General features: G+C 39.3%; 1 protein-coding gene and 1 long non-coding RNA gene across 4 annotated transcripts in view; one reads left to right on the forward strand and one right to left on the reverse strand.

Annotated features, from left to right (window-relative positions):
- Cpeb4 (cytoplasmic polyadenylation element binding protein 4) overlaps positions 1-20,449 on the reverse strand; it is a 64,386-nt gene extending 43,937 nt beyond the window's left edge. For all 3 annotated transcript variants that reach the window (XM_029483795.2, XM_021178511.2, XM_029483793.2), the window contains exons 1-2: positions 17,974-20,449; positions 1,619-1,700 (exon numbers count right to left, since the gene is read on the reverse strand). In XM_029483795.2, coding sequence (XP_029339655.1) covers positions 1,619-1,700; positions 17,974-19,098 — 1,207 coding nt within the window. In that variant the 5' untranslated portion in view covers positions 19,099-20,449. The remainder of the gene's footprint in view (positions 1-1,618; positions 1,701-17,973) is intronic.
- Positions 20,450-20,695: 246 nt separating this feature from the next.
- LOC110305842 (uncharacterized) overlaps positions 20,696-27,765 on the forward strand; it is a 38,391-nt gene continuing 31,321 nt past the window's right edge. Inside the window, exon 1 of the long non-coding RNA XR_002379196.2 lies at positions 20,696-20,918. This is a non-coding gene — a long non-coding RNA (uncharacterized LOC110305842). The remainder of the gene's footprint in view (positions 20,919-27,765) is intronic.

The raw sequence follows: 27,765 nt of genomic DNA on the forward strand, positions 1-27,765 counted from the left end.
TAGGTGCAAAACTCTTTATATTTAAATCTTAGTTAGAGACTTGCTTCCCAGAAACATAACCTAACAAACTGTACCTATTGCTGTTCTACCTACTTTCCCCAGCATCTAGTACAAGGGAGGTTCTCAAGAACCTGCTGTAAGAATCTAGTAAATGCTTTTTAAATGTCCTTTACAAACTTTTCCTGTAATTAATCTTTACAATGACAATAAGCTCACAAGTAACAAAAGGCACTACAGAGAAACCCTCATATACCCTTTATTCTATGTCCCCAAACTGGTAACCTCTTATGGAGGACAAAAGCAGGAAATTGGCATGTTCCTCTTTGAGCTACTCTGAAAAAGTACAATTTTCTGGTGCTAATAATGGCCTTAGATCTCATTTTTATGACAAAAGAGAAATTGGAAAAGGCTGAGTCACAGTCCTACTAAACCCAGCAAACTCTAAAAGAGTCTCTTCACATATGGAACATGATCTTGGAACATGCACCCAGATTTCCACAAGGCATTCAGTAAGGATCTTCAAAAATGCCTAAACATCTCCAAAATGTCCTTATTTCTAAGTGACCTCATGAGATGGATGAGTATACACATTATTTCTTATATCTTCAGGAAACACAAAAATTCCTTATGGGGGATATGGAAGCAGTTGAAGAGGGATATGTGTATGTGTGTGTATGTGAGGGCGGGGGGTATGACTATTTCAAAAATTAAAAAAAAAAAAAAAAACCCTAAGTAGTTCTGAAGGAAAAATAAGTTTAAGGGTTTTACTGTATCAGTGATATGACATGCTAACTAACCTCTGGGAAAATGGATTGATTAGTCACCACTATAACAGGCTACCCTGCCTCAGTGCAAAGTTCTATGTGTAGCGCTTCCTAGTAAACTGAGATTCTGACAAGGAAAAAGGTTTCCTTTTGTGTAGCTTTCATTAGGACTCTAGAGAACAATTATCACTCTGGCTACATGGTAGCATGATCTGAGACATTAAAAAAGAACATGATAAATCTATATTACATGTATGAGGTGGGGTCCATGCTTGTGTATTTAGCTTTTAAGGCTTCAAGTGACTGTGAGTCTCTTATCAAGAAGAAAAGGCCTAGTGAGACTTGTTAAAATCTGTAACATAGTCACTAACAAACTTGAGGCCAGAATATAAGTAGGAATAGTATTTTTTAAATCATCATATATAGAAAATATTAACTATAAAAGATTTTAATCAGAAATTGTAGGGCAAAAAATTGTATACTTTTTTAAGTTGTAAAACTAAGCCAAAAGTCACTACATGTGATTTCTCCCTGGTTATGTAATTACTGTCACATTTTAGAACCTCTAGGTTTCTGAGATTTTTTGCCTGTCACACAGCAGTGATGTGTATGGTCTGAGTTAAGTGCCTACTCTTAGCAATGAGGACTCATTCAGTACTCTTAGTTAGTATCATAATGGTTCTACTGCAGATGCTCATCAAATAAATATGACTTTTTAACAAAAAGTTTATGTGTAGAATTGATACAACTTACTAGATACAATGACTTTATAGTAATAATATTGCTTACCAGAATATGTAGATAATATACTTTTAAGCATTACTAAAATAGAACAGTTCTATTTCTTAACTTACCTTTAATGGAATCATTTTCAGCTCTCATTATGTCAATGAGTGAGCTCTCCAGTGAGTGCATGTCAAACGTCCTGGGGCGTTCCTGTGAACACAAACAGTCACAGACCACCTTTAAAATAGTATTTTAAGTTTTGGAGATAGCACAGCAGCAGAGCACTACTATGTGCTGAGGCTCAGTTCCAAGTAATCCCCTCCCCTATATTTACCTACACAAGAGGAAATTAAGTTGCATTTAGCAGACCATACCCTAGCACTTCTAAAACATCAAGACCCTCAAAAATGCACAGAGCTCTTTAGGGACTGATTTTATTTCTGACAAGAATTCAACAAAAGCATCATTTTTATTAATAAAGCCTAAATTATTAAAATGAGCCTTCACCTTAAGAAAAGTAATAAATATAAAAGAAAATTAATCTTCTCCCACACTTAAGACTATATTAGGATAAGCTTTTTTCAAACTGTTCCAGTAGCTCTCTATCGATTTGGCAGATCCCTCAAACACAATGCGCAGCCAACTGAATAAGTCTTAGATTCAGTCAGTCAAGTGAATGAGAGACCCTGTCTCAAAATCAAAGCAGGAGAGAGATGGGGGAGGGGGGGAGAAACCTGATGGGCACACAGATATATACACACACTCCTATCATAACCAGAGCATATACTACACTACAAATACATGTACACATAAAAAATAGTGATTTTGATAGGATCTCCACTCTCTATGAATTATGACAGAATAATGACACTAGACACTGCTTTCCTCACTTTGACAGAGCTTGCTTTAACAATGAAGCTGTGCTGGGTATGGTGGCGCACGACTTTAATCCCAGCACTCAGGAGGCAGAGGCAGGCGGGTTTCTGAGTTCGAGGCCAGCCTGGTCTACAGAGTGAATTCCAGAACAGCCAGGGTTAAACAGAGAAATCCTGTCTTGAAAAGCAAAAACAAAACAAAACAAAAAACAACAAAAGCAAAACCAAAACACAACAAAAACAAAAAACCCAAAAAGAATGAAGTTTGTCCACCTATTCTCTCCTACATAAAAAGGCAATTACTCTTCATAAACCTAGCCTTATTTTAGACTGCGTACCTGGACAAGAAACCCCAAATCCCTCTCAGTGCCTATTTACTTGCCAAGCTGGGCTAGACTTTGCTGCCACTGAAGTTAAGCAGAGAAAGGGTGTAGGGCCTGCCCCACCTTAATCAAGTCTGGAGAGAGAACAAGAAAAGTCACAACCACTCTACTGTGCTCGTATTCCTCAGATGAAGGGAAATATGTAGCAATGACTAAAAGTGAAGCTCAGCTTGAGAAGTGGGAGGGTTTTAATTCAGACAGAAGGTGATAATGCAGACATCTGAGCCCTCCCCCGACTCAAAGACCACTGAGTCTCAGGAGGACTTCCCAGGAGCCTGACAAGCTCTGCATCTCTCTGCAGTTACTCAGACTTTTCACTTAGTCTCTGTGCTTTCTTCCTGGTAGTAAACTCAGGCCTTATGGATGCTAAGAATCCACATAGCTCTGAGTTACTTATTAACTCAGAGTTTCAGCTTGTTTAAAACCAAAACCAAAACCAACCAACCAACACAAGCCAGCACCCCCCCCCCCAAAAAAAAAACATTCTTTTAATTCAGCGCCTTAGACTGCTCTGCCTTGCTCTTGATTTTATTGTCCACCTACTCTTGCTGGGACATTACTTTCTTCCCCCTTTGATATCTAACTTCTAGGCTAACAGGGCATATCTTCCACTTAAGATGATTTTCTGATTAACCTGGCATTTCTCCCCTCTTCTGTGACACTTTGCACTATACTTCTGAGAAATAGAAACACTCTTTCCTATCTTGTCCCTTCCATATATAGATACAAAATATAACTGGTTTTGTGTAGCTTCTTTTATAAAAGCTACTTCTAATAGGTCAAGAAAGCTTCTGTTTGTTAATGGGACACTAGTAAGTGACTTAGTATACTTACTTAAAGCTTTACTAAAAATGTAGTAAACAATTCCATGGCTACCTGGACCCCATGTATACTGCCTGGAACATAGACGTCTACTAAATTTAACAACCACTCACTTTAACTGAAAAAGTATGTCCAACTAGAATCTTAAATGGAAATTGTAAATTTCAGTAATTTTTAAATTAAAATCCTACCCCAATCCTCTTTATATCATACTATTCTTCTTTAAATTCACTGTGATGTAATTACAGTCTCACAAGTAAATGCCAAGACATAAACTTGGATCAATTGACACTGACACTTAGGAGCAGTGTGCTGGGGCAGATTCCCAGACTCTACATGATTTAGGAGGACAGAGAGCCACAAAAGATTTCTGATAATGAGACGCAAAGTCTAAGAGCTCAGTGGTATAGCACCATCATCTTTCCAACCTCACTGAAATGGGTATTTTTGCCCACAATTTTTAATACTAGCAATTAGACTTACTATAAGCTACATCTATAGAACATTTATTTCCTCAGTGCTCTGGTAATTCAAGGGGTCAAACGGCACATATTTTGTCAAGTTAGCTTTTTATTAACGAGGATTCAAAGTTTATCTTTCTTAATTTTCTCCTTTGGTGATTTTTTTCTATTTTTAACATTTAATTTTTTAACAATCCTATTTTGTGCTAAACAGGAAGTAGGAAGAATGATAGAGATACATTAGGAAGGCTAGCACAAGGGAACGGAACAAACAATGCCAGTTTTCCTATTCAAAGTGGAGTTTATTAAGAAGGGTTTGATTTCCAAATGTTTTCCCCTTTTGCCTCTTTCAACTAAAATGAACCACATATAATTGCTGATTTGTTTCTAGGATCTATTTCCCAGAAAGTATCTGTAAAACAGAAAATTTATCAAGTGACAGCTCTTCTTAATTGTCCTTGAGCCAATGACCAAAACATGAACACATCAGTGCCATGAGTGTTAGACACTAGGAAGTCTCAACTTTTGCAGGACACTGCTGTCCTGAAAAAGGTTTTCCTGGTCCAGAAAAGGAAGGAATCTCATTAGATGTCTACTATCTTTTCTTAGCACAAAATTCTTTTCAATTGTTTGTATTTGCAGATCTGGCAATAGAATCCAGGGCTTTCCATATGCTAGGCAAGTGTTCTGGTAAGAAGCTATATCCTGCTGGGCGTGGTGGTGCACGCCTTTAATCCCAGCACTCAGGAAGCAGAGGCAGGCAGATTCTGAGTTCGAGGCCAGCCTGGTCTACAGAGTGAGTTCCAGGACAGCCAGGGCTACACAGAGAAACCCTATCTTGAAAAACCAAAAAAGAAAAAAGAAAAAGAAAAAAAGAAGCTATATCCTAAGCCAATTTTCTTCTTTTGGTCTGCCAATATCGTAACTGTCTGAGCTCTTGAAGGATGTATATTTTATCAATTTTGACATCTATGTAAAAAAATGAAAGATGTGGATTTGAATTACTACTCAAAGTTCACTTTTTAGTCTACAAAAGGTAGAGGTCATTGAAAGTAAGAAATTGAATGTTTTCTTTCTTGGATATGAGAGGTTGAACCTGAGGCCTTCTGTGGGGTTAAAAAGAAAAAAAAATTACTACAGAACTATAGCCTCAGCCCTCTTTAATAAGGATAAGCAGCCCACTATGCAAACATAAAGCAAAATAACAAACTTTTTAAAAAATTTGCCTGTTCAATTTGTTGAGAAGATAAAATATATTGTAAAAATTAAACAACACTCTCCCCACAACCAACAAATATATTTGTTTCACACTACCTTTGCCAGGCTCCCTTGGAAGAAAAGTTGAACTTCTCTGTACTGAGCACCAAGTAAGTACTTACAATCAGTCTGTGTACTGCATCGGCACTGTCTTAATATAAGCTTCAGACTTCCTAAATTAGAATCTGTTATTCTCATTTAATAATAAAAGCTAAGAATAAGGAAAATTTATACAATTTATTGCATAAGCAAGTCCCTGCTGAGTTCAGCAGCACAGCTATGATTCAAGCCTCATTCCAAAGTCAGTGACCCTACATTAGACATCACAGGATCACTAAAACTTATTTACAAAGTGAGGGAGGAGGCCTGTTTAAAGGCCTCTGAGGGTACCCATATGGAAAATGTCTGGAAAACAGTAAGTACTTAAATAGTGCCCAACAGCAGCAACAATAACAAAGAGCAACATGTGTAATGGTGACAAGGATGCAACAGAAATCTGAGAAGCACATGAGAACACAAAGCCCTGTCCTGTCTCTCCATTGGGATGACAGTCAGGTAAGGAATACACATTACATCCATGACAAACACATTGGCAAGTTAACAACTACAAACCAAATTAGCAGAACTGGTTCTAATAGTAATAATGCTGTCAGCTAATTTCAAATATTAGATGCATACTCTCACTTATCCCTCACAAAAGCTTTATATAATCCAGTATATTCAATTATCTCCTTTCACAGATGAAAAAACAAGCTTACAGTGACAGATGACTATCATGCCAGGTATGTAGTACAACAGAATTTGAACCCAGGCCTGTAGCTCTAAAACCTATGAACTTAATAACTACCCATAAATATGAAAGAACAGCAATAATATCAAGGTTCCACAAACACCTTTATTGCAATGTTCTGACTTCACTTTATTTTGTAATCTTACAGGTTTAATTTTAAGGTAGATTCTTCTTGTGTAGCTCTAGCTGATCTCCAGCTTTCCTTTTTAAATTACATTTTCATTTATGTCCTTTGTGTGCATGTTGGGAGTTCAATTTCAGCAAATGGGGAGCTGCTCTTGAAGAAAGCAGGTAGTTCACCATTAACAGCAAACAAAATACAAACCTGGTACCTGGACTGTCACTACTACCTCTGGCATCTATAATCTGTTACTTTAGGCATATCATTCTGTTCTCATCCAACAACATAGCATACCTGCCTTCAGACATTTATTAATTGAATGTATCTCCTCTCAAAACTGTTGATCAAATGCCCTATGAACCATCTCCCTTTAAAAAGGTAGGTGACACACATGCTCATTCCTCTTTAGTTAAAATTCTTAGATTCCTTTTCGTTAGATTCCTCTTTAAAATTCACGGCCTACCATTAAGGAGCTGTATAGCATATCCTGGTCCATACTGTTTACCAAATGTGATCTCGTCATACACCAAGAATGAATCTTTGTGTAAAATATCAGTACCTACCATTTGTTTAACATTATGGATTTCCTTGAAAATCAGTTCTAGAGGGCAATTATTACTTCTGACAATTCCCTAGTATTTGAGACCTTTGAGGCATATTTTTCTCATGCTTCACTCTTATTTAAAGGGATATTCATGTTCACTAGGTAAGAACAGACCATCATGTTTGTAATGGATGTGGTTTTGTGTTCAGAGATTCTGTCTTCAGACTAAATCTCATTTAAATATATCCCATGCTAACCACTACCACAACTCTTTATTGGCTCTTTTTATGAACATGTGTCCCTGTATTTGGGCGCTACCAGACTGCTATGATACATAAAATATAATTATTTTAATGTAACCAGATTAGTAAAGTCCAAGCCAAAATTCAATTGCCTACTTTCATCCTTCACTTCCTATGATCACTTTCAGCCTGCTCTTAATCCATATCAGGCTGTGGAAGTCTCTGGCTTAAATTTTCCCTGGTGAAGAAGGGAAAGGAAAATATTTTGGTTCAAAAGGAAAGACTATGCCAGTGTGTCAGCTGCCAAAACAAATAGGAAGCTTGAAAAGCCTTGGGAGAGCTCATAGTTAATCAAAGCTAACGATGGGAGTTTTAATCCAAGATTTTCCAAAATATAAATATTCGTCTTAGATGAGATGCTATTTATGTCCACAAATCCCAGAGAGGTGACTGTACAGTTAGCCTTCAGGACTCTGCTTTCAAAAGGCCTCTCACCCCAGCACAGAGTACACTTCTCTCCCTAGAGTCCCTCCACATTGTCAGGCTGCAGCAGACAGACAGGCTGCTGCTTCTTTCCCTGGATATGACTATAATCTTCCCACAGCACAGGTACAGTTTGCTAAAAATCTGCTACCACCAATAAAGCAGGAGGCTGCCTTGTTTCTCCTGGCTCTGAGCTGCATTTCTCTCACAAACTATGTATTCATTTATCTGCAAGTTTCTTACAAGTATCATATGGAGTCACTAGCTGTTGTTATCCCATTTTAGGGACATGTAGCTTAAGGTCACACTGTAAGTGGTAAGAAGTCTAGCTTCAGAAGACCTAGTTTAAAAAATAAATCTATTTAACTAAGTCATGCCATAACCTAAAATGTTCATTAGTGTCATCCACAGGATATACAACTTTTTGTTGGGTCAGCATGGCCTGGAAGCAGGTGTCAGGGGTTGACATAAAAGAGGTAATTATGTAATGTGAAGAGGAGCAAAGTAAAGACATTAAATAGCACTTCACATTTCTTCACCCCTTCTATTCAGAATCTGTACTTTCTCATCTTAACACCGTCAACAAGAGTAAAGAGTCTTGCTTAGGTTACTAAATATTCCCTCCCAGAATTCTAAACTAGAGCTGAATCAGTCTGCTCTGTTCATAAACCATTTGGTTCCCATATGAATTGATAAATCAGAAGATCTCTTCAGAAAGCCTTTGAGGAAACTGCCTTTTATTTTCCCTTCACTAAATGCAACATGTATTTATATATTTTGAATACCATAAAAATCCTTAAAGTGATTTTTAAAAAAGTTGTTGCCACTTATTTGAATTAAAAAACAAAACTGGTAATTTAGATTCCATTAGTTCAATGGACTTACTTCTTCTAGGCTATTTAGTCATTCTAACCTTGCCTGGAAGAAAAAAAAAAATAGTCCATTGTAAGACTTGATTTTTAAATCTCTACTTATTGGACAAGGAATCTTGACACTCTTCACACATACACACACAAATATCTTGTAAAACTGTGATGAGGGACTAAAAGGATGGCTGAGGTAAGATTGCTTGCTCTGCAGGGCATGGGAATCTGAGCTCAAAGCACCTACTTGGAAAGCTAGGCTCACTGCTTTTATGTCTCTTTTCCTTCTGTTGGGTTGCCTTGTCCAATTTTGATATGATATTTTTTCCTTTATCTTCTTATATCTTATTTTGTCATGTCTGGTGGTTACCTGTTCTTTTCTAATGAGAGACAAAAAAAAAAAAAAAAGGAGTAGATTCAGAAGGAAGGGAAGGGAAGGAAGGAAAGGAGGAACTGGGAGAGAAAACTGTATCAGGACATACTATATGAGAAAAGAATATATTTTCAATAAAAACAAAAAAATGAAAAATACCTAGGATCTATAAATACATTTTTAAAAAAAGCTAGGCACAACTTCATGTGCCTGTAACTTCAGCACTGTGAGGTGTGAGGTAGCCAGAACTCAGGAGTTTGGCCGGCCTGCCTGGTCAAAATGGTGACGCTTTCTGTACAGTGAGAAGTCTTTTCTCCCCAATACCCTCTTCTGGTCTATGCATGTGTGCACACAGGCATCTGCACCTGCACACTCATATGCATGCACGCACACAAATAGAAAATTGGTGAGAAATGAAAGAGACATGGTATGTGAAAGTGAGGCCCAATGGCTGCCTGCTAGCAGGCACACTCAGTATACATTCCTGCATGCCTTCTCTCTGTGGTAGATGAGAAAAGAGTGCACAAGTCACATTTTGAAAACAGGCTACTGGCATTTCTGAATAATCCAGTTGTTCCTTGCTTTATTATGGCCAGTTTCATACAGGTTATCATATAAACCTAAACTTCTGCATCCAAAAAAGATCACAGGCAATGTTCTCCTATTTAACAAGCTACTCGCCACAAGAGGCCATTGTTTTAAAGAAAGTAAACAAAACTAAAATGCTGTCCTGAGAGACTAAGTTGGGTCATAAAGACACACGAAAGATCCTAAATAGCTGTGAGAGTTCCTCTTCTCCAATGTCTGCCTGGCCAGCTCAGGGCCCAGTTAGCAAAGGGACTACAAATCAAAATGTACAATCTTTATGCCTAAGCTGAGACTTAACATTTTGCAACCCTTGACATCTCTTCTTTTTTGTGACCCTTGACAATGATGACAAAAAGCACCCAATGTTAAGCTTCTAACAAGGCCACCCCATACTCATAGTCTCCTAGGCAGAACACACTCAACTCACAAGAACAAAATAGGAAGTTCCCAGACTGTACTCTTCATGAGAAGGCCCTCTTTGACCATTGACATATTTCTACTACAACACACTAAAAAGTGAATACCTGTATATGGAAAGAGAGGTGAATGAATAAGGTTTAAAGAACTCCACAGGCCTCCAAAAGACCTCAAATCCCTGAATTCCTTTTATAAACAAACAGAAAAACAATCCCCAAAGCCCAGTCCTGTCCTGTTCTTTTGAATTCGTCTCAGATCACATACCTACAATTCCACAGAAGCCTAGAATTAGAAGGCCCAAATTAAATATTACACTCTACTTAGATTTTATAGTCCCCAGCTCATTTGTTGCTTTAGCTGATCTTACTTTATTTACTTTTTTTGATGTCTCAGAAAGAGGTGAGGCCACTGGTGTTTGTGGGAGTAACACTAGGTTGAGTAAGGAAAATAGGCTAAAGCAGACATGACAGATAAGTGAGCCATCACTATCTTTAAAAGACCCTTGGAAGACACTGTGTATATCCTCTAAAGACTTTGTATCTTTGAGAAGTGTGTTCTTTTACAATGAAATCCTACCATGTCTAGGAGTTCCTTTAACTGCTTTAAAATATATGGCAGAGAAGAGTTTTGAGTGTAGGTGAAGGGATTGTCCAGGAGCCAGTGACTACTGAAGCCATGTGATATGTACATGGGAGTTCAGGATACTATTTTGTCTAGTCAATGTTTAAAATTTTCCATAATATTAAATATCACATGGGGGAAGAAAACCTTACCAAAAAGGGGAATAAAGTCACCTGTTAGACACTGTGTTTATCTGTGTTCAGAAAAATAAAGATTATTATATAGCCCAAGTTCCACTATTATTCATGTGCAACAATTTTGTTTAAAAAATTCTTTAAGTTTAATCATAATGTACCAGTAATACAATGATAAATGACATTTGTTTATTTAGTGTGTATATGTGGGGGTGGGGGTTGTGCACACACATGTGTACAGGTGCATGAGTGCCATGGACCCCTCATAGAGATCAGAAGATAAAATTGATGGAATCAGTTTTCTACTTCTCCCACAAAGGTTCTATGGATCAAACACAAGTCACCAGGTTTGGTGGCTGGTGCATGTACCCACTAAGCTACCTTACCAGCTGTTTTTTGACATTGGGAATAGAACTCAAGTCTTCTCAAGAGTAGAAAGTACTGTTTACCAATAATCCATCTCTTTCCAGAACTTATTATTTTTCAAATTTAATGTGTGTGTGTGTGAGTGTTCTGTGCATGTACACATAAATGCTATCTAGTAGGGTGCATGTATGAAGATCAGAGGGCAACTTGTAGGAGTTGGCTATTTCCTTCTACCTCACATATTTCAGGAATCTAACTTACATCGTCAGTCTTGGTTATAGGTTCTCTCACCTGCTGAGCCAACTTGCTGGCTCTGACTAATACTACTATTGAAAATCTTGCTTTTTTTTTAGTAACAGAATCTTCTCGAAGATAAATATTAGACATAATCTCATTGTATTCTCAAAAGGGCCAGAGAGAAGAAATAAACAAAGGAAAAATCAGGAAAGTAGCATGCATGTCCTGGATTATATGATGAGTTAGGTAGTAAAGCCATATTTAGAGTCTAGATAAGACTTATTAAAATTAAGATTCTTTTAGGGGTAGAAATGTTCTTGAGGTCATAGACAACAAAATGACAGCATATGTTTCACTAGCTAGCACCATTAACCTACAAAGTAGATATACCCTTCTTGGGTTCCTAAAAGAACTATTATTTAAAATATTACATGACATTTTAAAGACAAGTATGGCTTTGAAATACATAATACCAAAAGATTAACTATACCTTACTTTAGGTGTATAAGATGACTAACAATACTCAGCAAATTCAAATTTGTCTAGCTTTAGTACAGTACAATATGGGAAATACTTACATAGTTTATATATACCTTTAAAGTTTACTAATTAGGGCCATAAACATGAGACAGGCATTTATCACCATACCTGATGTCTAAAACAACTTTATGTAAAAATCTTTCAAAATACTGAATGAAACAGGCTGATTAATGCTAATCAAAGTTTAAATGATTGATCGAGTTTTATTTGACATGAAGCAGGACCACAATTGTGCTCTCCAAATGTTTACACTGAGTTGGATTATTAAAAGTTTTAGGCACAGGTATGGTGGTAAATGCTTGTAATCTAAGAAATTGGGAGGTAGATACAGGAGATAACAGGTTCAAGGCCAGCCTGGGCTACATAGCAAGTCCCAGGTCATCCTGGACTGTACAGTGACACTATGACTAAACTATGAAAATGAACTTTATTATGTGTTGCTGTAAATACGAAAATGTATATATTAAAGGATACATACATTAAATTTATATCTTAAAAGAACAATATATTTAATAGAAAATGTGTGACTTTTCATAAGAAGTTGGAAATAGTATCAGAGATGTAAACTGGATATTGTGTGATGTTTTAATATTAAATTTATATATATATATATATTAAAATATTATGTTTTTATATTATTTTTATTATAATTTAATTTTACTTTATACTTTAACTTTTTGGCATAAATTTATTGAGCAACTATGTTATGAAATAGGTACAGGACTCTAACAAAAATGAACTGATAATATATTTATAATCTCTCTCTAACATTTTCTAATGATTGAGTAATATTCAGCATGCATTTTTTTAACTTTATTTTTTTATTTTTTTAATTAGGTATTTTCTTCATTTACATTTCCAATGCTATCCCAAAAGTCCCCCCATACCCTCCCCCCACTCCCCTCCCCCACACTCCCACTTCTTGGCCCTGACGTTCCCCTATACTGAGGCATATAAAGTTTGCAAGACCGATGGGCCTCTCTTTCCAATGATGGCCAACTAGGCCATCTTCTGATACATATGCAGCTAGAAACACGAGCTGGAGTGGGGGGGAGTACTGGTTAGTTCATATTGTTGTTCCACCTATAGGGTTGCAGACCCCTTTAGCTCCTTGGGTACTAGCATGCATTTTTTAACAGTATAAGGAAATCATAAACTAACCTAGTAGTTTAATTCCACTTTAATTCAGGAGCTAATTGATTAAGCTTTAAGGTAAATTAAAAGATTGAAGTTTAGGCATAACAGAAGTGATATGTAAATGCTAAATTACTAAAATAGAAATTTCCAAAAATATTTGGAAATTTGGAAATAAATTCTTAAATAAGCTACTTTGTATGCTTGTAAACATTGTTGGAAACAACGTGACAGCATGAGCTGTCAAGATTATTTTCACTCTACCAAGACAGAAAAGTTGAAAGAAAAATGAATTTAGACTGTAAAATTCAAACATAAACCTAAGTTAATTTTAAGAGTACTTTCAACTGTCTCTTTCTCATGAGAACCGCCAGGATTATTCTCACAAACTTACCCTGGTGAATATTACCTTCCTAGTTTTAATTAGCAACAACCACATTCACTAGGCTTGCAATAAGTAAACATTTCCTGATAGATTTTACAACAAGTTTTGATCACATGTCATGGCTTCCCTGAACATACAAATACACACACAATGCAGTTAAGAATCCTACCCTGGTGGCTAGAGAAAAGGCTTGGTGCTAAGGGCTCTTGCAAAGGACCTAGACTTAGTTTCCAGCACCTATATGGCAGCTCACAACCATATGCAACTCTAGTTCTTGGAGATCTAGTGCCCTCTTCAGGTTTGCAGGCACTAGGCCTCGTAAAGTACATAGACAAATCACCCAGACCACAAAAAATAAGAACTAATAAATCTCTTTTCAAAAATAAAAAATGAGGAAAGCATAGAAGGTAAAGGTTTTTAAAAAATCAGTTATTTTCAGCTCCATGGGGCAATAATGGACCTAGTTAGAAGCTCTCTACAAAGAGGAAGATATTATAACCTCATAGGATTTTCCCAGAATGTTTTCCAGTATTTCAATTATGCCATCCAGCACATATTTCCCAATTACAAAATTGGTTTCTCTCTAAGTCAAACAAGAGATTCCCTATGCAACAAACAAACAAACAAACAAACAAACAAAAAAACACCACCACCACCACCAAAAAACCCTTCTCTTGGAATCACATTAAGAAAAAAATAAAATGGAATACATGTTATTATGATTTTTAATAATTCACCAAGACTGGTTGACTTAAAGCACTGCATTAACTTTGTTTCTAAGCACACAGTGTGAGATATAATTTTAAGGATACTAAGATGACAACACCAGGTAAGTTATTATAGTGACAAGAATTACTTGTGTAATTTAGAAAACTTAACAAAGCAATGTGTCCAAGGTAAGAGCGAACAGAGTCCTAAGTAAAGTACTGAATTCTCTCTCTACCAATCAAGATGGAGGATAATCTTTGTGTGGCCACTTTCCTGGTTTTTAGCTAATGCAGATGGGAACACAAATGGAGCTTTAGATTATAGTATACAGACTGAGGGATTCTGCCCTACTTTTCCTATAAGGACAGATCTAGGCATCATTCCAAAAAGGTGCTATATTCAAATAAAATTACTGGCAAGCATCCCAATCTATTATTTGATTTGGAAATTGAAGCTTCAGGATATGTTTAGCAGGGCAGATAGGACTTTTTTTTTTTTTTTTTTTAACATAAGGGTCAAACCATACCCTTGCTTTGTCACATGAATATGGGCCTTGTTTCTTTACTTCAAAGATAGAACAATACAACAAATTTCATGGAGTTGAGAGATCTTGTGATAGCCTATGTGAGAGCACCTCACTCATTCCTGACTTATAGTAACTACTAAGAATTAAAAGCAAAAGGATTTTGGATCAGTGAGATTGGGTGAATGCCCTTGTTGCTAACCTGAGTTCAATCCCTGGGACCTACATGGTGGAAGAAGAGAAACAACTTCTGCAAGCTGTACTCTGACTTCCAGGCACATGCTGTAGCACTAGCATGCATGAATAAATATAATAAATAAAAGTAATAAATAAATTTAAGTATTATTGTAATACTATATAACTAAATATATGTAATAAATAAATGTAATAAAAATTTTTAAATATTGACCTTAACTTTATGAAGCTTAACATTTAGAGTTGATAAATATGTTTTTTTTTTTCTTTTAAAACTCCATAAGCCGACTTTTGTTGTTTAATGGAAAAGCTCACTATGTTACTCAGGCTGCCCAGAACTTCTAGACTCTCCAACCTGCCTCAGCCTCCAGGGTAACAGAAACTGTATCTGGCTTACACTCAGCTTTTGGTCATACATATAGTTAACTATTTTTCTTTCATCTTACTTGCTCTGGGAGGAGTTCCTCTCATCCCCATCTATATTATGATTTTGTGAAGAGCACCATAGTATAACTAATAGTTAAGAGCCAAATCTTTCATGTAAATAATAATTTCCACCTCACAGTATTATTGAGTAAATACATATAAAGCACTTAGAATATAAAGGCATTTTATATATTATTAAATGCATATTAATTTAATGTATCAAAAAACAGGATTTAAATCATGCCTATTCAATTCATACCTTGAAGCTTTAGGCTAAGTAAAAAGTCAAAAGCAACTTTTAATCAATTTTTTTCCTCAAACTATATCTCCTTGGTGGATCAGTTTGGGGGTTACTGGAATGCCTAATTAGGTTTCATAAATGTGGACAAAACAGAAAGTTGAAAATTGACAAAAAAAGTTTGAGTCCTGGTGACAGAACAAAATCAGCCCTGTAAATTATCTTCTGACCCCCACATGTACACATGTGCACACACACACGCACATACAAACATAAATAAAATAATTTTAATTTTTAAACCCTGTATATAGTCAGAACATAAACATACCTGTAAAAACTGAATGTAAAAAGCATTCTGGTTCATTTTAAACTAAATAACTGTTGCCCAATATTAGATATATTTGAGGTGATTTCTTTTTATTATAAGAATTCCAAATTATCCTGATTATATATGAATATTATAACCTCATACTAAACCCATTAAGAAAAATGATGAAGATGGGGACAAGAAAAAATCTATTTTCTAATCTTTTCATATTTGAAAAATAATGCATTCTTTGAGACGGGGTATCCTTATGTAGCCTGACTAGCCTAAAATTTGCTATGTAGACAAGGCCGGCCTTGAACTCACAAAGATCCAGCTGCCTCCCAAGTGCTAGATAGTGCATGCACTATCATACCCAGCTTTTCTGTATTTGAACTGGTTTTACTGACCACACCTTTTCTATCCTCAACATAATAGACAAGAAGAGACAAGAGGAAAGTAATTAATTGTTTTTCATTGCTGGATATCAAATTCAAAGCCTTCTACAGGTCAGACAAATACTCTATTATTACTGAGTGACATCCCCAACCCTCTGAAAGAACTAGTTTCCAACAACCGCTTTTAGTATCAGTCTTAGTCTATTATTTAATAAACCAGTTTAATTACTAATGAAACTGATCAAAAGGATTCCACATGTTCAACAAATATTATCAGTCCCATAGGGAGAAAACATGACACACATATATAGATATTTCATTTCCTGCACTTCTCAATTTCCCCAAACAAATCTTTATTATAAATTAGGATGCTCAGAATGAGAAAATGACCATAACATCACATAAATTTAATGTTAGCATAAGAAGCAGCAAGAAAGAAAAGCGTATTCAATTCCCACTCTAATCATAATCTAGATTCAATTCCCACTCTAATCATAATCTAGCTAAAAGGTGTGGTTTTTTAAAATTAGCAATATATAAATAGTTCATAAGTCACCTTTGCATTAAATTAAATTAAATATTGTTTTAATATTTATGTTCTAAGGAATATTAATAACAACTTTTAAAAGCCACTGTCAATGTTCTGAACAGCTATTTATCTGTCACTAAATGACAACTGCACTTGGCTTGAGCAAAAAATAATGTTTTCTAAAAGCAAAAATTTAAAACTAAATTTGACCAAATATTTAAGATGCCTTACACCTGTATCCTTAAGGAATGAAAAGATATTTATTTAGCTCCTTGGACTGACATGGGACTCTCTGTCTAGCAAACTTTTACTTCCCTTAAATAGGAACACTACAACTGTCTTATAATATGCTTTAGTCCCTATAGAAGTGTATCTAAAAAAAAACTTTTGCTGTAACACACGTGCATGACACATTCATGGGCTTTATGCCCATGTTTATGTCCCTCATCTGTGAGTAGGATAATGACAGAACTTACCTTTCGCATTTGATATTAGGACAGGTTCAACGGACCTTACTACTTTCTATACATTTTCTAAAGACATAGAAATTACCGTTCTACAGTATAGAAATTGAGTATGGCAAGTGATGTTGAGCTAAGACATGAAATTCCCTTTACCTTGTTTCTGCAAGACAAACTGGCTGCTCATTAGTTCAAAAACAATGTGATTCCTACCAGAAAAAAGGATATACTAATACCAACAGAGACAAGTGATCTTTGCCTGGACCTATTTTTAGGAATGGTTTAATTATCTACACCCCTAGTGTTAACACTGGACAATAAATAAGTAGGTGAAAGGCATCACCTACCAAAAAACAAAATAAACAATAACCCCCCAAAAACAAAACAGGCTTTCTGAAACCAACATCTTCATGGTATTCAAAAAGAAATGGGTATACCCAGCACTGCAAAATAAATAAATAAATAGATAAATAAATAAATACATTTTAAGCATGACAAAGAAACCATCTGTACTATTTCTCCCTAACTAGTAGTCCTACTGACACAAGAAAGGTCAGAATTTGCAGAGAAGTCTTAAAGGAATTGCTGAATTGATCAGTTCAGACTGCTTAGACTGCAAGGTCCACATCTAAATATAACCAGGAGGAAATCTGGAACTCGTTGCTTTCAGTGACTCCCTACCTTACAATGTCAAAAAAAGGTCATTTTCCTAGCCAGAAAACATTCATTAGTTTCCATAATAAAATTCATACATTTCTGCTACATATTACTGTTTTACCATTCTTCCTCAAGTGAGAAAAATTCTCGTTAAGCAAGAAAGGTATAATTAATTAGGACATCACGAACTACTCGGTATCTGTAATTATACATGGAAAAATTAAGGCCCAAGAAACAGTTAACTATTTTCTTCCAATTACACCCGTTTGCTAGAATAAAGGCTGGTAACCGATTCGTTTCCTAAGATCTCTAATGTGAGCACAGACAATTCTGATTCTTTCATTCCACAGATACTCCACCACACTACTTCCTTATTCATCTTAATATATTAATGGAACAACATCTTACCGGAAAAGGAAAAATGTTGTCAGCCCTGTTCAAGCTATCTTCCATCCAGGATTTTGGAGCAAAGGCTGAGCTAGGGCGAGCATACTTCTGGAGCTGAATATGATTGCTTGCGAAATTTTTCTTCAAAGGTGAGATTGAGTTCAGGGGTGTTATTCCACCGTTCAGCCCTCTGCGGTGATCCCGGCCTTGAGATGCTCCCCAGCCACCGTAGCCGCCACCTCCTGGGCTCCAGGAAGAAGAGGGGGTTGGAGAAGGACTCTGGTAGCTGCTCCATGGAGAAGGAGGTTTGTTAAGATTATTCGCCAAATGAGGCAGCTGGTTAAAAGCAGCACTTCTATGTGTGAAAGGTGGGGGGTGGGGACTGGCAGGAGACCTCCTCTGCTGCTGATGCTGGCTGTGATGGTGCTGGAAATGGGGGTGATGAGGATGGTGCTGGGAGAGAGGCCCGATCTGAGGGGAGAAGCTACCACCAAAGCCAGGGCTGACATGATGGGGAAAATTTTGAAACAAGAGAGCACCATTATTAGCTGAAGCGCCAGGGACCCCTCCCTGGTGAAAGAAACTTGCATCTTCATTGATTATAGTGGAGGAAGAAGGTGCTATCGCTGCTGACCAGTTACTGAAACCAGTAAGGGACGATGCACTGGATGTCAAGGGTTGGGTGGAAGTCCCGAGACCCGTGGCTTCTTGGTAATCAAACCCTGTCAACACTGGTGATTCAATGCGTAGTTTTTCTTTTCCGTTGCTGTTTTCTGAAGAACTGTCCCCTGGATTTTCTTCAGCTTTTGCCTTTTCAGTTTCAGGCAGTATTCCAGCTTCCTGACCTGGACTAGGGGAGAGCTGTTGCTTTTCTAAAGGGTCTTGTTGTTCTTGCTGTTGACTTTTTGCTTTTTCTGACCCCAAGATCTCATCCTGAATGTTATGAGTAGCTGGGGCAGGAAAGAGCCAGGCTGACCCAGCACTGCTGCCATTGGCAGCTGTGTTATTATTTATAAAAGCAGCAGGGTTGGGGGTGGCATTTTGGTGATGGTGTGGAGGCTGCAGATGTGGATGGAATCGAACTGGAAAAGCAGATTTATTCCCAGTATTGCTTTGCACTAGCACTCCAAACCCGTAATCCCCCATTTATTATTTTTAGGATCAGAATCTCACAATAAAAAAAAGACAACCTAATGTCTCACGTCTTTCCTCCCCTGTATCTCAAATATGTTTGCTTGAAGTATCTTATTTATAGCTAACTCAAAGATCACAGCTTATCACCCTACGTATCTCTGATTTGGAATTCTGGTCTCTCTGAATGGAAAAGAACCTAAAAAAAAAAAAAAACCTTTTAAAATATTGATATGAATCCAATTGGGCTTATTTCAAGGAGGGAATAAAAAAGGAAAAAGGTAAAAATCAAGTCTTTGGTTAGTAAAATAGGCGCTTTCTTTTTCCAAAGGAAAATGTTCATGAATGACAAAAACACAGCTTCTCAAGCATCTATGGATATAGAAGAATAAGCATTGTGCGGAGTAAAAATATATATATATAAAATTTAACAATCACATATGGTCTTCCTCAGCAGTTTAGATTCACATAAAAATTAGAATAGGATTAAGGGGTGAATACGTTCTTTTCTTGGCAGCTTGGTTAAAAAAATCAGGAATAATTTAAGAACATTATATATTATATATTTATATATAGATAGATTATATTAGGTTATCTGGGGCGGGAGGTGAATTTCTGGTTGCCAAAGAGGAAATCAGCCTTGACTAAAGGAAAGATGATTGCAGGGAGATTTCTGCTGTTCCTGGTCCTGTTTCTGTTCTTTTGTAGGGTGCAGTGTGGGCCTCTGGGGCTGTTCCTTGGGCTCCGGGTGCAGATCTTGCTGCGTTTGCTGTTCTTGGGCTCCCCTCGGCCTCCTTTCCCCCATGAAAGGGGTTGGAAACACCCGTTTCTCCCTCTGGGGGGTGTCGCGATCAGGAGGGATTAGCGAGACTGGACAAGGGCGAGCTGGCGGCCCGGGGGTGCGGGGAGCAAGGGGGCGACCTGGAAGGTCCTGCGGTTTCTGCCTCTTCCCCTCTCTGCGGCTCCGGGATTTTTTTCCCTCATGGGACCCAGGGGCGGTTTGTTCAGTTCTCTCAGTTCGATTCTCCGCCGGGGGGAGGGGGAAGGGGGATGGACAAAAAGGAAAACCCCGCTACCGTAGTTACTCTAAAGGAGAAAAGCCTCCCCCCTCGGCTCGCGCTCTCTTTTCCCCTAGACTGATTGGAAACTATAATTTAGAAGGCTTTTGTTTCTCCTCACGGTTGCTGGGCCGCCGCCGCCGCCGCTTTTCCCCGGTCCCGCAGTCCCAGCTGTCGTCGTTGCGGACTCCGTCTGGCTCTTCTTTTTCTTCCTTCTTCCTCCTCGTCTTCCTCTGCTGTCGCCGCTGCCGCCGCCGCCGCCGCCGCCGCCACTGCCTCCGGTGCCCAGGTCCCGCAGCCGCGGCTGAGTCCTTCTCCTCAGGACCGAGCCGAGTGAAATGACAACCAGCTGGAAAGACCGAGAGACACTTCCGGTTCGATGAGGGAGGGGCGGGGTGCTGCGGAGGCCACGCCTAGCAGCCGGAAGACCAATCCGACACCACAATCCCGACTAGGCCACGCCTCCCAGCCTCAGAGCTCCACCCAGGAAGGTCTCTGGTCATCTCAGAGCCGCCTCTTCCGCCTGCGCCTCGCCCAGCGGGGCCGGCGTCGGCCTCCGGTCTGCGCACCCAGTGCTAGCGGTGCACCGCCATCTTTTTTATGGGCAAAGATTCCTTCGCGATTTATGTTCCCAAAGTAGGCTTCTTAGAAAGTCCGTAGAGAGATGTTCGGAAGAGAATGGACATCTTGCACACTGAAACACTGAGCTAAAGTGTTGGGGATCGAAGTGGAAACCCATGAAACCGAGAATAAACGAGAGGCCTGCCCTGAGTAAAGGTGGGTGCCCCGGGCATCACGTGCTCTGGCCCGAGCTCCGCCCCCGAGGGATGGAAGGGGAGGCGGGTTTTCCCGGCATCTCTGCTGTGCCTAGAACTGCATAGTCCTTATCCTGAACGCACGTCTCCGGAGGGATTCCCTTCAGTCTCCATTTCTCCACCCGAACCACCTACTCTCCCATCCTCCCTTTGAGATGCAGATGCTGTAGGCGTCCATGGCTGAGCCACCAACTATTAGCTTTCTACTCCACCTTCCAAGCTGAACGGAGGGATTTTCCTAAAAACGAAAATCCAGTCAGGGTCCTGTTGTGCTCATACCTTTTTTAAAATGGCAGTCCGTTACCTGGAGAATAAAAACCAAACTCCGTATTGTCCTGTGGGCAGTATTCTCTGTGCCTTTTTCCACGCCTTTGCCGTCTCCTCTTGGCAAACTCTCATTTCGTTTGAGGAGTAAGTCTCCAACCTACCTACTCTGCCTTCGGAATCTCTTTTTACAGGCATACATGACCCTCGATACGGCTCATGCTTGTATATGGCATTATATTACATAGGTGGCTTATGTCTCTAAATCAGTGCTTAAAACAGTAGTTCTCAACTACTGGGTCGTGATGCCTTCAGGGAGGAGTCCAATGACTCTTTCACAGGGGTTGCCTAAGACCCTCAGAAAACACAGATGTTCACATTACGATTCATAACAGTAGCAAAATTACAGTTATGAAGTAGCAACAAAAGTAATTTTATGGTGGGGAGGGGTCACCACAGCACGAGTAACTGTATAAAAGGGTCGCAGCATTAGGAAGGTTGAGAGCCACTGCTGGAAAGATTTGACATTGAAGATTGGAAGCACCAGAGAGGAATCTTGAATGGAGACATACATAGAGAATAGCAGCAAGAATGAAATCTTTTCTGAAAGGTCTGATATTCAAATCTGAATTCATCATTTAGTTCCTTATGCCATTTGGTTTGGAGCTCACATGTTGGTTATTTGCTGTCTACTCAAGGCCTCCATGTCTTTGCCTTTGTATAGGCCTACTATCGTTTGCTCTGCTGGGGCCTGAAGTTCCAGGCTAGCCAGAGCTATCACCTCGTCTCAAAGACTCATCATCACCGTTATCTAACCCTTCCTTCTATATCAAGTGTCTCAATTCTCCAACACTTCCTGTATGGCTTGCCTATGTGGATCTTATTCGGGGATGTTATTCTCCTTTCATGTATATGTATCATACTGACCTCTGCAGTTCTGTGAGTTCTTTGAGCATAGGTAAGGTTGGATCTTACTCTGTTGTTTTCCTTTTCTGCCGCTCCCCTTCACACACACACACACACACACACACACACACACACACACACACACCTTGAGACTGAGCTGGCTCAGCCAGGTACCATTTCTTTCAGAATGATTTCCTTAACTTCCCCTTACTAGAGAGTCTTGTAAGATTCCTCTTTTTAAATTACTACTGGGTGTCAGAAGGTTAGTTTCTTAAGGGTGATTTGTGTGTGTGTGTGGTTTGTCTTTATGTCACCAGTGACCAGGAGAGGATCTGGCTCAGAACAGACTTAGTACATGTTTACTTAATGACTAGCTGGATGTTCTGTGTCCAGTAGATGGTTGTGGGTCACTTGGAGCTATCAATTCTTCTCAGTATCTTAAAATGGCAACTGTGACTTAGAGGAAACTGACCTGAAAACCAAACAGCCCTCAATTTGAACTCAGCTCTGCTGCTTCCTCCTTGTGTAGCCTTCAGCATCACCACTCCAAGTCTTTTCTTCCCCATAGAGCCATGTGGACACTATCCCCAGGCCTTCCTAGGATATGAGTTACATGAGGTCTGTGTAAGCGCAGTGCCCACATGCAGGGATCAAGATACGTGTTCCTTATTAACACATTGAGTCCAGAGAGTTTCTTCAGCGGCATCTTCTACCTAGAAGAAGTTGCATGGACCAGTGTTCAGGAACCTCTCTTGGTTTGCAGGAGAAGACATTCCAGGATCAGTCAGTGCTTCCATCCCAGGTCACTCTACTTGTTTAAGGTTTGGTCTGGGCTGAGACTAGGATGATCACTGGGATATCTGAGTCATCAAGGGTCAAGCTGGTGGTTAGACACTGAGAGGAAGAGAGAAGGAAGGGAGAAACTGTTCCTTTAAGTCTGCAATCTACTCAGAAACTCAGGATATTCAACCCAAGACTACCCTTCTCGAAAACATTGTGGCCTCAACAACTGTCCCCTGGTAACTATGACAACAATTCAGCAACTCTATTTGGGATCGTTAAAGGGATCTATTGTTGCAGATAAGAGCTGGATGGAGCACTCAGCCGGCAGTAGGAGTCCTATCCATGAAGTATGCTCAGCAGGAAACTGGCAGGTTGCAGGGAAAGCATCCTTTGCCCAACCATTAAGGTGCTACCTGGTTCAAAAATAAATCTTAAAAGCTCCCTTCCGGTCTAGAATACAGACCCTTAGAGAAACTATAGACTAGGGAATGCCTATAGCCTGCTAGCTGCTGCCTAGCCCCCTCTAGGTCTTGAAGCCAACCATACCCCAAACTTGGAGCCTTCCAGGAAGTAATGTTAATGTCTGTACCAGCCTCTTTCTTCTAAAGCTTGGCAGATGACATAATTCTCATACCATAATCACACAGGGTAAACTCTGGCCCCCTAGAACTCTAATGTCCTCACTACTGCTTTTGAAGCATACATTGCCAGCCATTTCCAAATAACCCACACCCAAGCTACCTAGAAGCCTATCTAATGACTTTAGCAGTCATAGCTTCCACCCAAGGCTGCTTATATTGTGTACAGTGCAGTTCCATAAGGTACCATAGAATAGTATATGAATGAGATCCACAAGAGTTATACAGTACATGGGCCCTGGTACCTTTCCTTTCTATAAAACATAGGGACACATTAAAAAAATATGGCACCCCTACAGAAGAAGCTATCAGATACTAACATAAATGATATAAGCTCATACCTATGCATGCAGAAATATTTAAAGCAATTTATCTTTTTAGAGTCAGCAACCCAGAAGGTTTTTAACTGAATTGAAGAACTTAGTGTCTTTAGTATTGGTTTTAGTAAAAAGGTAAGTCTAGACAGGTATAAAGACTGACTGCATAGGAAATGAATACTCAATAGCAACATTAATGAGCTTCCTAATAAAATGCCACGATACACCTTTTAATGAATATAAAAATCTCAAGGGTTAAAGGCAATGCCTGTGAAGGCAAAGCCTGTGAAGGCAAAGAGAAGATGGGATAACTTTGAATCATCTCATTTAGGAGTGCCTGCAACTCGCTATCATAAAGTGAGCTAGACAGAGGTGGAGCCAACCCCCAGGACAGATTTTTTTTCTCAAATTCCACTTCTGCTCTTCACTGAGACCCAGAACTGGAAAATGGTGCATATTTACTTAGAACACACCATTTTTAATGACTAATGATAGGTTGTTTTCTTCTCTTGCTTGATGTTCTGCAATGTGTGCAAGCCTCTGAGTTTTCCTCCCACCTTCCCGCAGAGTTCTGGCACAGAGCACTAATTAACAAGCTGTTTGGGTGGGAATAGCCAGCTTCTTTAATGCATCCTTACCAAACAACTGGTTTGAAAAGGTGAGGCCCAGCATGTAGACATGCTTCCCATGAAGTGCCTCATCCTGCAGACATAGGTGAGCAAGAGCAGGGCTGCCTCTTGCAAACTCTGCCAGGCATCACACACAGAGTAACTTGGCCTCTCTCAGGACTCTAGCCCTCTATGTGGGCAGGATGCTGATCTCTCTCTCTCTCTCTCTCTCTCTCTCTCTGTCTCTCTCTCTCTCTCTCTCTCTCTCTCTCTCTAACCTTGCTACTTTAAGTAGATTCACTTTGTCTTGCGTCAAAACCATGGATCGTGCTGCCAACTCTAGGGTCCAGAGAACAGAGAACTGTGAGTCAGGGATCACAATTCATCCCAATATATGAATAAACTCACAAATACTGGTCTAGCTGGTCTTACGATTTGGTCATGTCTGGAATTCATATTGCAAAGAGAATCAATTCTGAATTTTGTTTTCTATGTTTAAAATGTGCTATCTATCTATGGAAGAGGGTGAGTAAAAATGATTCTTATCTTTTGTGTCCAAATTTCTTCCTCTCCTATCCTATGAACATATGTGACTAGCAAATATTAGCCCATGGGAACTCATAAAATGCAGATTCCCAGGCTGGGCCCCAAGATACAGGAGATCATGCTTTTGTTGTTTGTTGAGTCAGAGTCTCTCCGTGTAGCCCCAGCTATCCTGGAACACTGGATGTAGACCAAGCTGGCCTCAGACTCACAGAGATCTGCCTAACTGTGCTGGCTTAATCTTTGGGGGTTTTTCTTATAACATTACAAGGTAGAACAGGCTTCTTCGTGATAATGTAAGAACACAGAGAAGCCAAATTAAGAGTTGGTAAAACAATAATGCCCCTTTGTACACAGAATAGTTTGGGGACTAAAAGAGAGTTGATACAGTGAGTGGTTTTCAGGACTCATGAGACCTAGGCTTCTTCTTCCATGACCCTTCTCTCCTCAAAGTGTACCTTCCCCCTTATAGCCAAGATGTGTGGTCTGTGTTCCAGACTGGAGGGCAGAGAAGGAGATGAAGAGTGATATAAGTCTTCTCTTTGAAGATGCAGGCATCACTTCCATTCTCCTATTGGCCACAACAGACCACATGGAAGGAGGCAGAAAGCATGGCGGTGTAGGTGTTCCCTAATTCTCTGTTAAAAGTTGGGCTCTGCCAGAAGAAAACAACGAAGAACAAAGGAATGGAGCCTCAGCAACCTTTTAAAATCCTTTTTCTTTCTAATGATGTATTGTAGCTTAGATTGGCCTTGAATGCCTCATTCCTCTTCCCTCCACTTACAGATTAATGAGGTTGCTGACAGATAACCTCCAAGGCCAGCTTGTAGACTACCTGTAAGGCTCTGTTCTTCAGGGCTCCCAACCTCCGATTGGCCTCCTACATATTAAGGACTCCAGTAGTCTCTGTCCTCTCTAAAAGAATTGCCAGTCCCTGGGAACTGCATAATAGATGTGACTGAGTCTAGCCATTGTATTCCCTTGTGTCTATATAATCAGTTACCAATAAACAATGCTCAAAAAAACAAACAAACAAAAAAGGTCTGGCTCAGCTATTAAAGCAAGGTGACAGGTGGTTGAGTGTTGGGCTCTCAGAAGCAGCAAGGTTTAGTGGCTTGCTTGCAGTCTTACTGCCATTGATTTCATAGGAAACTGGAGCCTGACAAAAGGCCTTATGTGGAATCATATAGTTGGTTTTGCACAGGAATCTTTGCTAGGTGCTCTCTACCTGGCCCTGTGGCCCTCGGGTTTCCAGGTGATGCTGGCATTGTTGATTTGGTGAAAACACTTTGAGAACTGGACTATAGGGTTTGGCTCTCATCTGGGTTTTGCAGGGTAATGGGCTCATGCAGCCCATTGTCTGCATTGCCCTCCTTCACTCCCACCCTCCTCCTGTTTTCTCTAGCTCACTTAGTGGTATGGCTCATCCTTTGGCCACCTACACCAACCTTAAGACATCGTCCCAACCTTCTTCTGACCAACCCTTGAGGTTTTTGTTTTTGTTTTTTTTCTTTACCTTTCCTTACCATTTATTTTCTTCTCTCCTCCTTTGGATCAAGTATGATCGTGTCTCATCTTGTATATTTGTTTCTTTCTCTCATTTGTTCATTCTTTTGTCAAAGCAATCTTCAGACTTAATGCCTGGTTTTGTTCACAGAATCTTTATGGGGGAAATCTAATTATATTACTATATGATTGAAATGTTTTCAGTGGCTATCATGTGTACTCAACTCCGATCAAACCTTGATGATTTTCATTCTGAAATCACCATTTGTCTTACTTGATATTTTTCTGTTACTTAGCTTATTTCAAAAAACATAAATATATTTTTAAAGAAACAGAGATTTAAAAGCCTAGTATAACTTAGTATCACCAAAAAACGATTCTGAGAATTATACCAATGGGAACAAAAGATGGTGTTGACTTTCTCCTAGACCCTGTGTGCATGTCAAAGGCCCTGGCTTTGAGAGCTTCTGTTTTGAAGAAGAGAGTAATAAGGTGGGAGAGGATTTTAAAGAGGTCCTAGTCTAAATTGTGTCAGATCCTCTTACTGTAAGTACTGGAAAGGAATAGTGAAGTTTCTCATTGTATGATTCAATGTCCTTCCTTTGTCTGTGCACCACAGTCACCTCACTTACCCTGTAGAAAGTCTTTCGTTGTTTGAAAGCCAATGCCCAACTCTTAGAATGTAGTGAAAGGGCCCATCACTTGTTACTTGCCACCTGACCTCTCTTGCCTTCTCCTGGGTCACTGCCCAGCACCCTGCAAGACTTGTCTCAGAACCTCTCTTGCTGCTGTCCTGGGACACTGTCTCACAAGACTTGTCTCAGAACCTCTCTTGCTGCTGTGTGGGACACTGTCCCACAAGACTTGTCTCCATGAACTGAACTCTGAGCCATGAGTGCCATTTGCTATAAGCAACAAAACATGGGCAACAGCGCTCTGGGCCATTTGAAGAGATTTCTGTCACACCTAAAGAAGACTATGTGTGTTTGCTGATGCTGGCCGGCTAGTGATGTCAGGGTTCTTGGCTTTCTTTGAGGTCATAAAATGTCAATTCCAGTCCCCAGGCCCAGTTGTCATATAGTGCCTTTCAGAGACTAGGGCTACAGAGCCTAATTTCTCCCCACATCTGAGGATCTTTTGCAGAGGCCCACCACATCCTTAACAACCCACTCTTAGAACTTTTTGGTGGGGGCTGAGTCATACGCCCGGATCTGGACCTACTTTCCCTTAAGTTAGAGGATCCA

The sequence above is a fragment of the Mus caroli genome, unplaced genomic scaffold (assembly GCF_978045245.1).
Source record: "Mus caroli unplaced genomic scaffold, Mus_caroli_1 scaffold_13, whole genome shotgun sequence".
NCBI classification, from domain to species: Eukaryota; Metazoa; Chordata; class Mammalia; order Rodentia; family Muridae; genus Mus; species Mus caroli.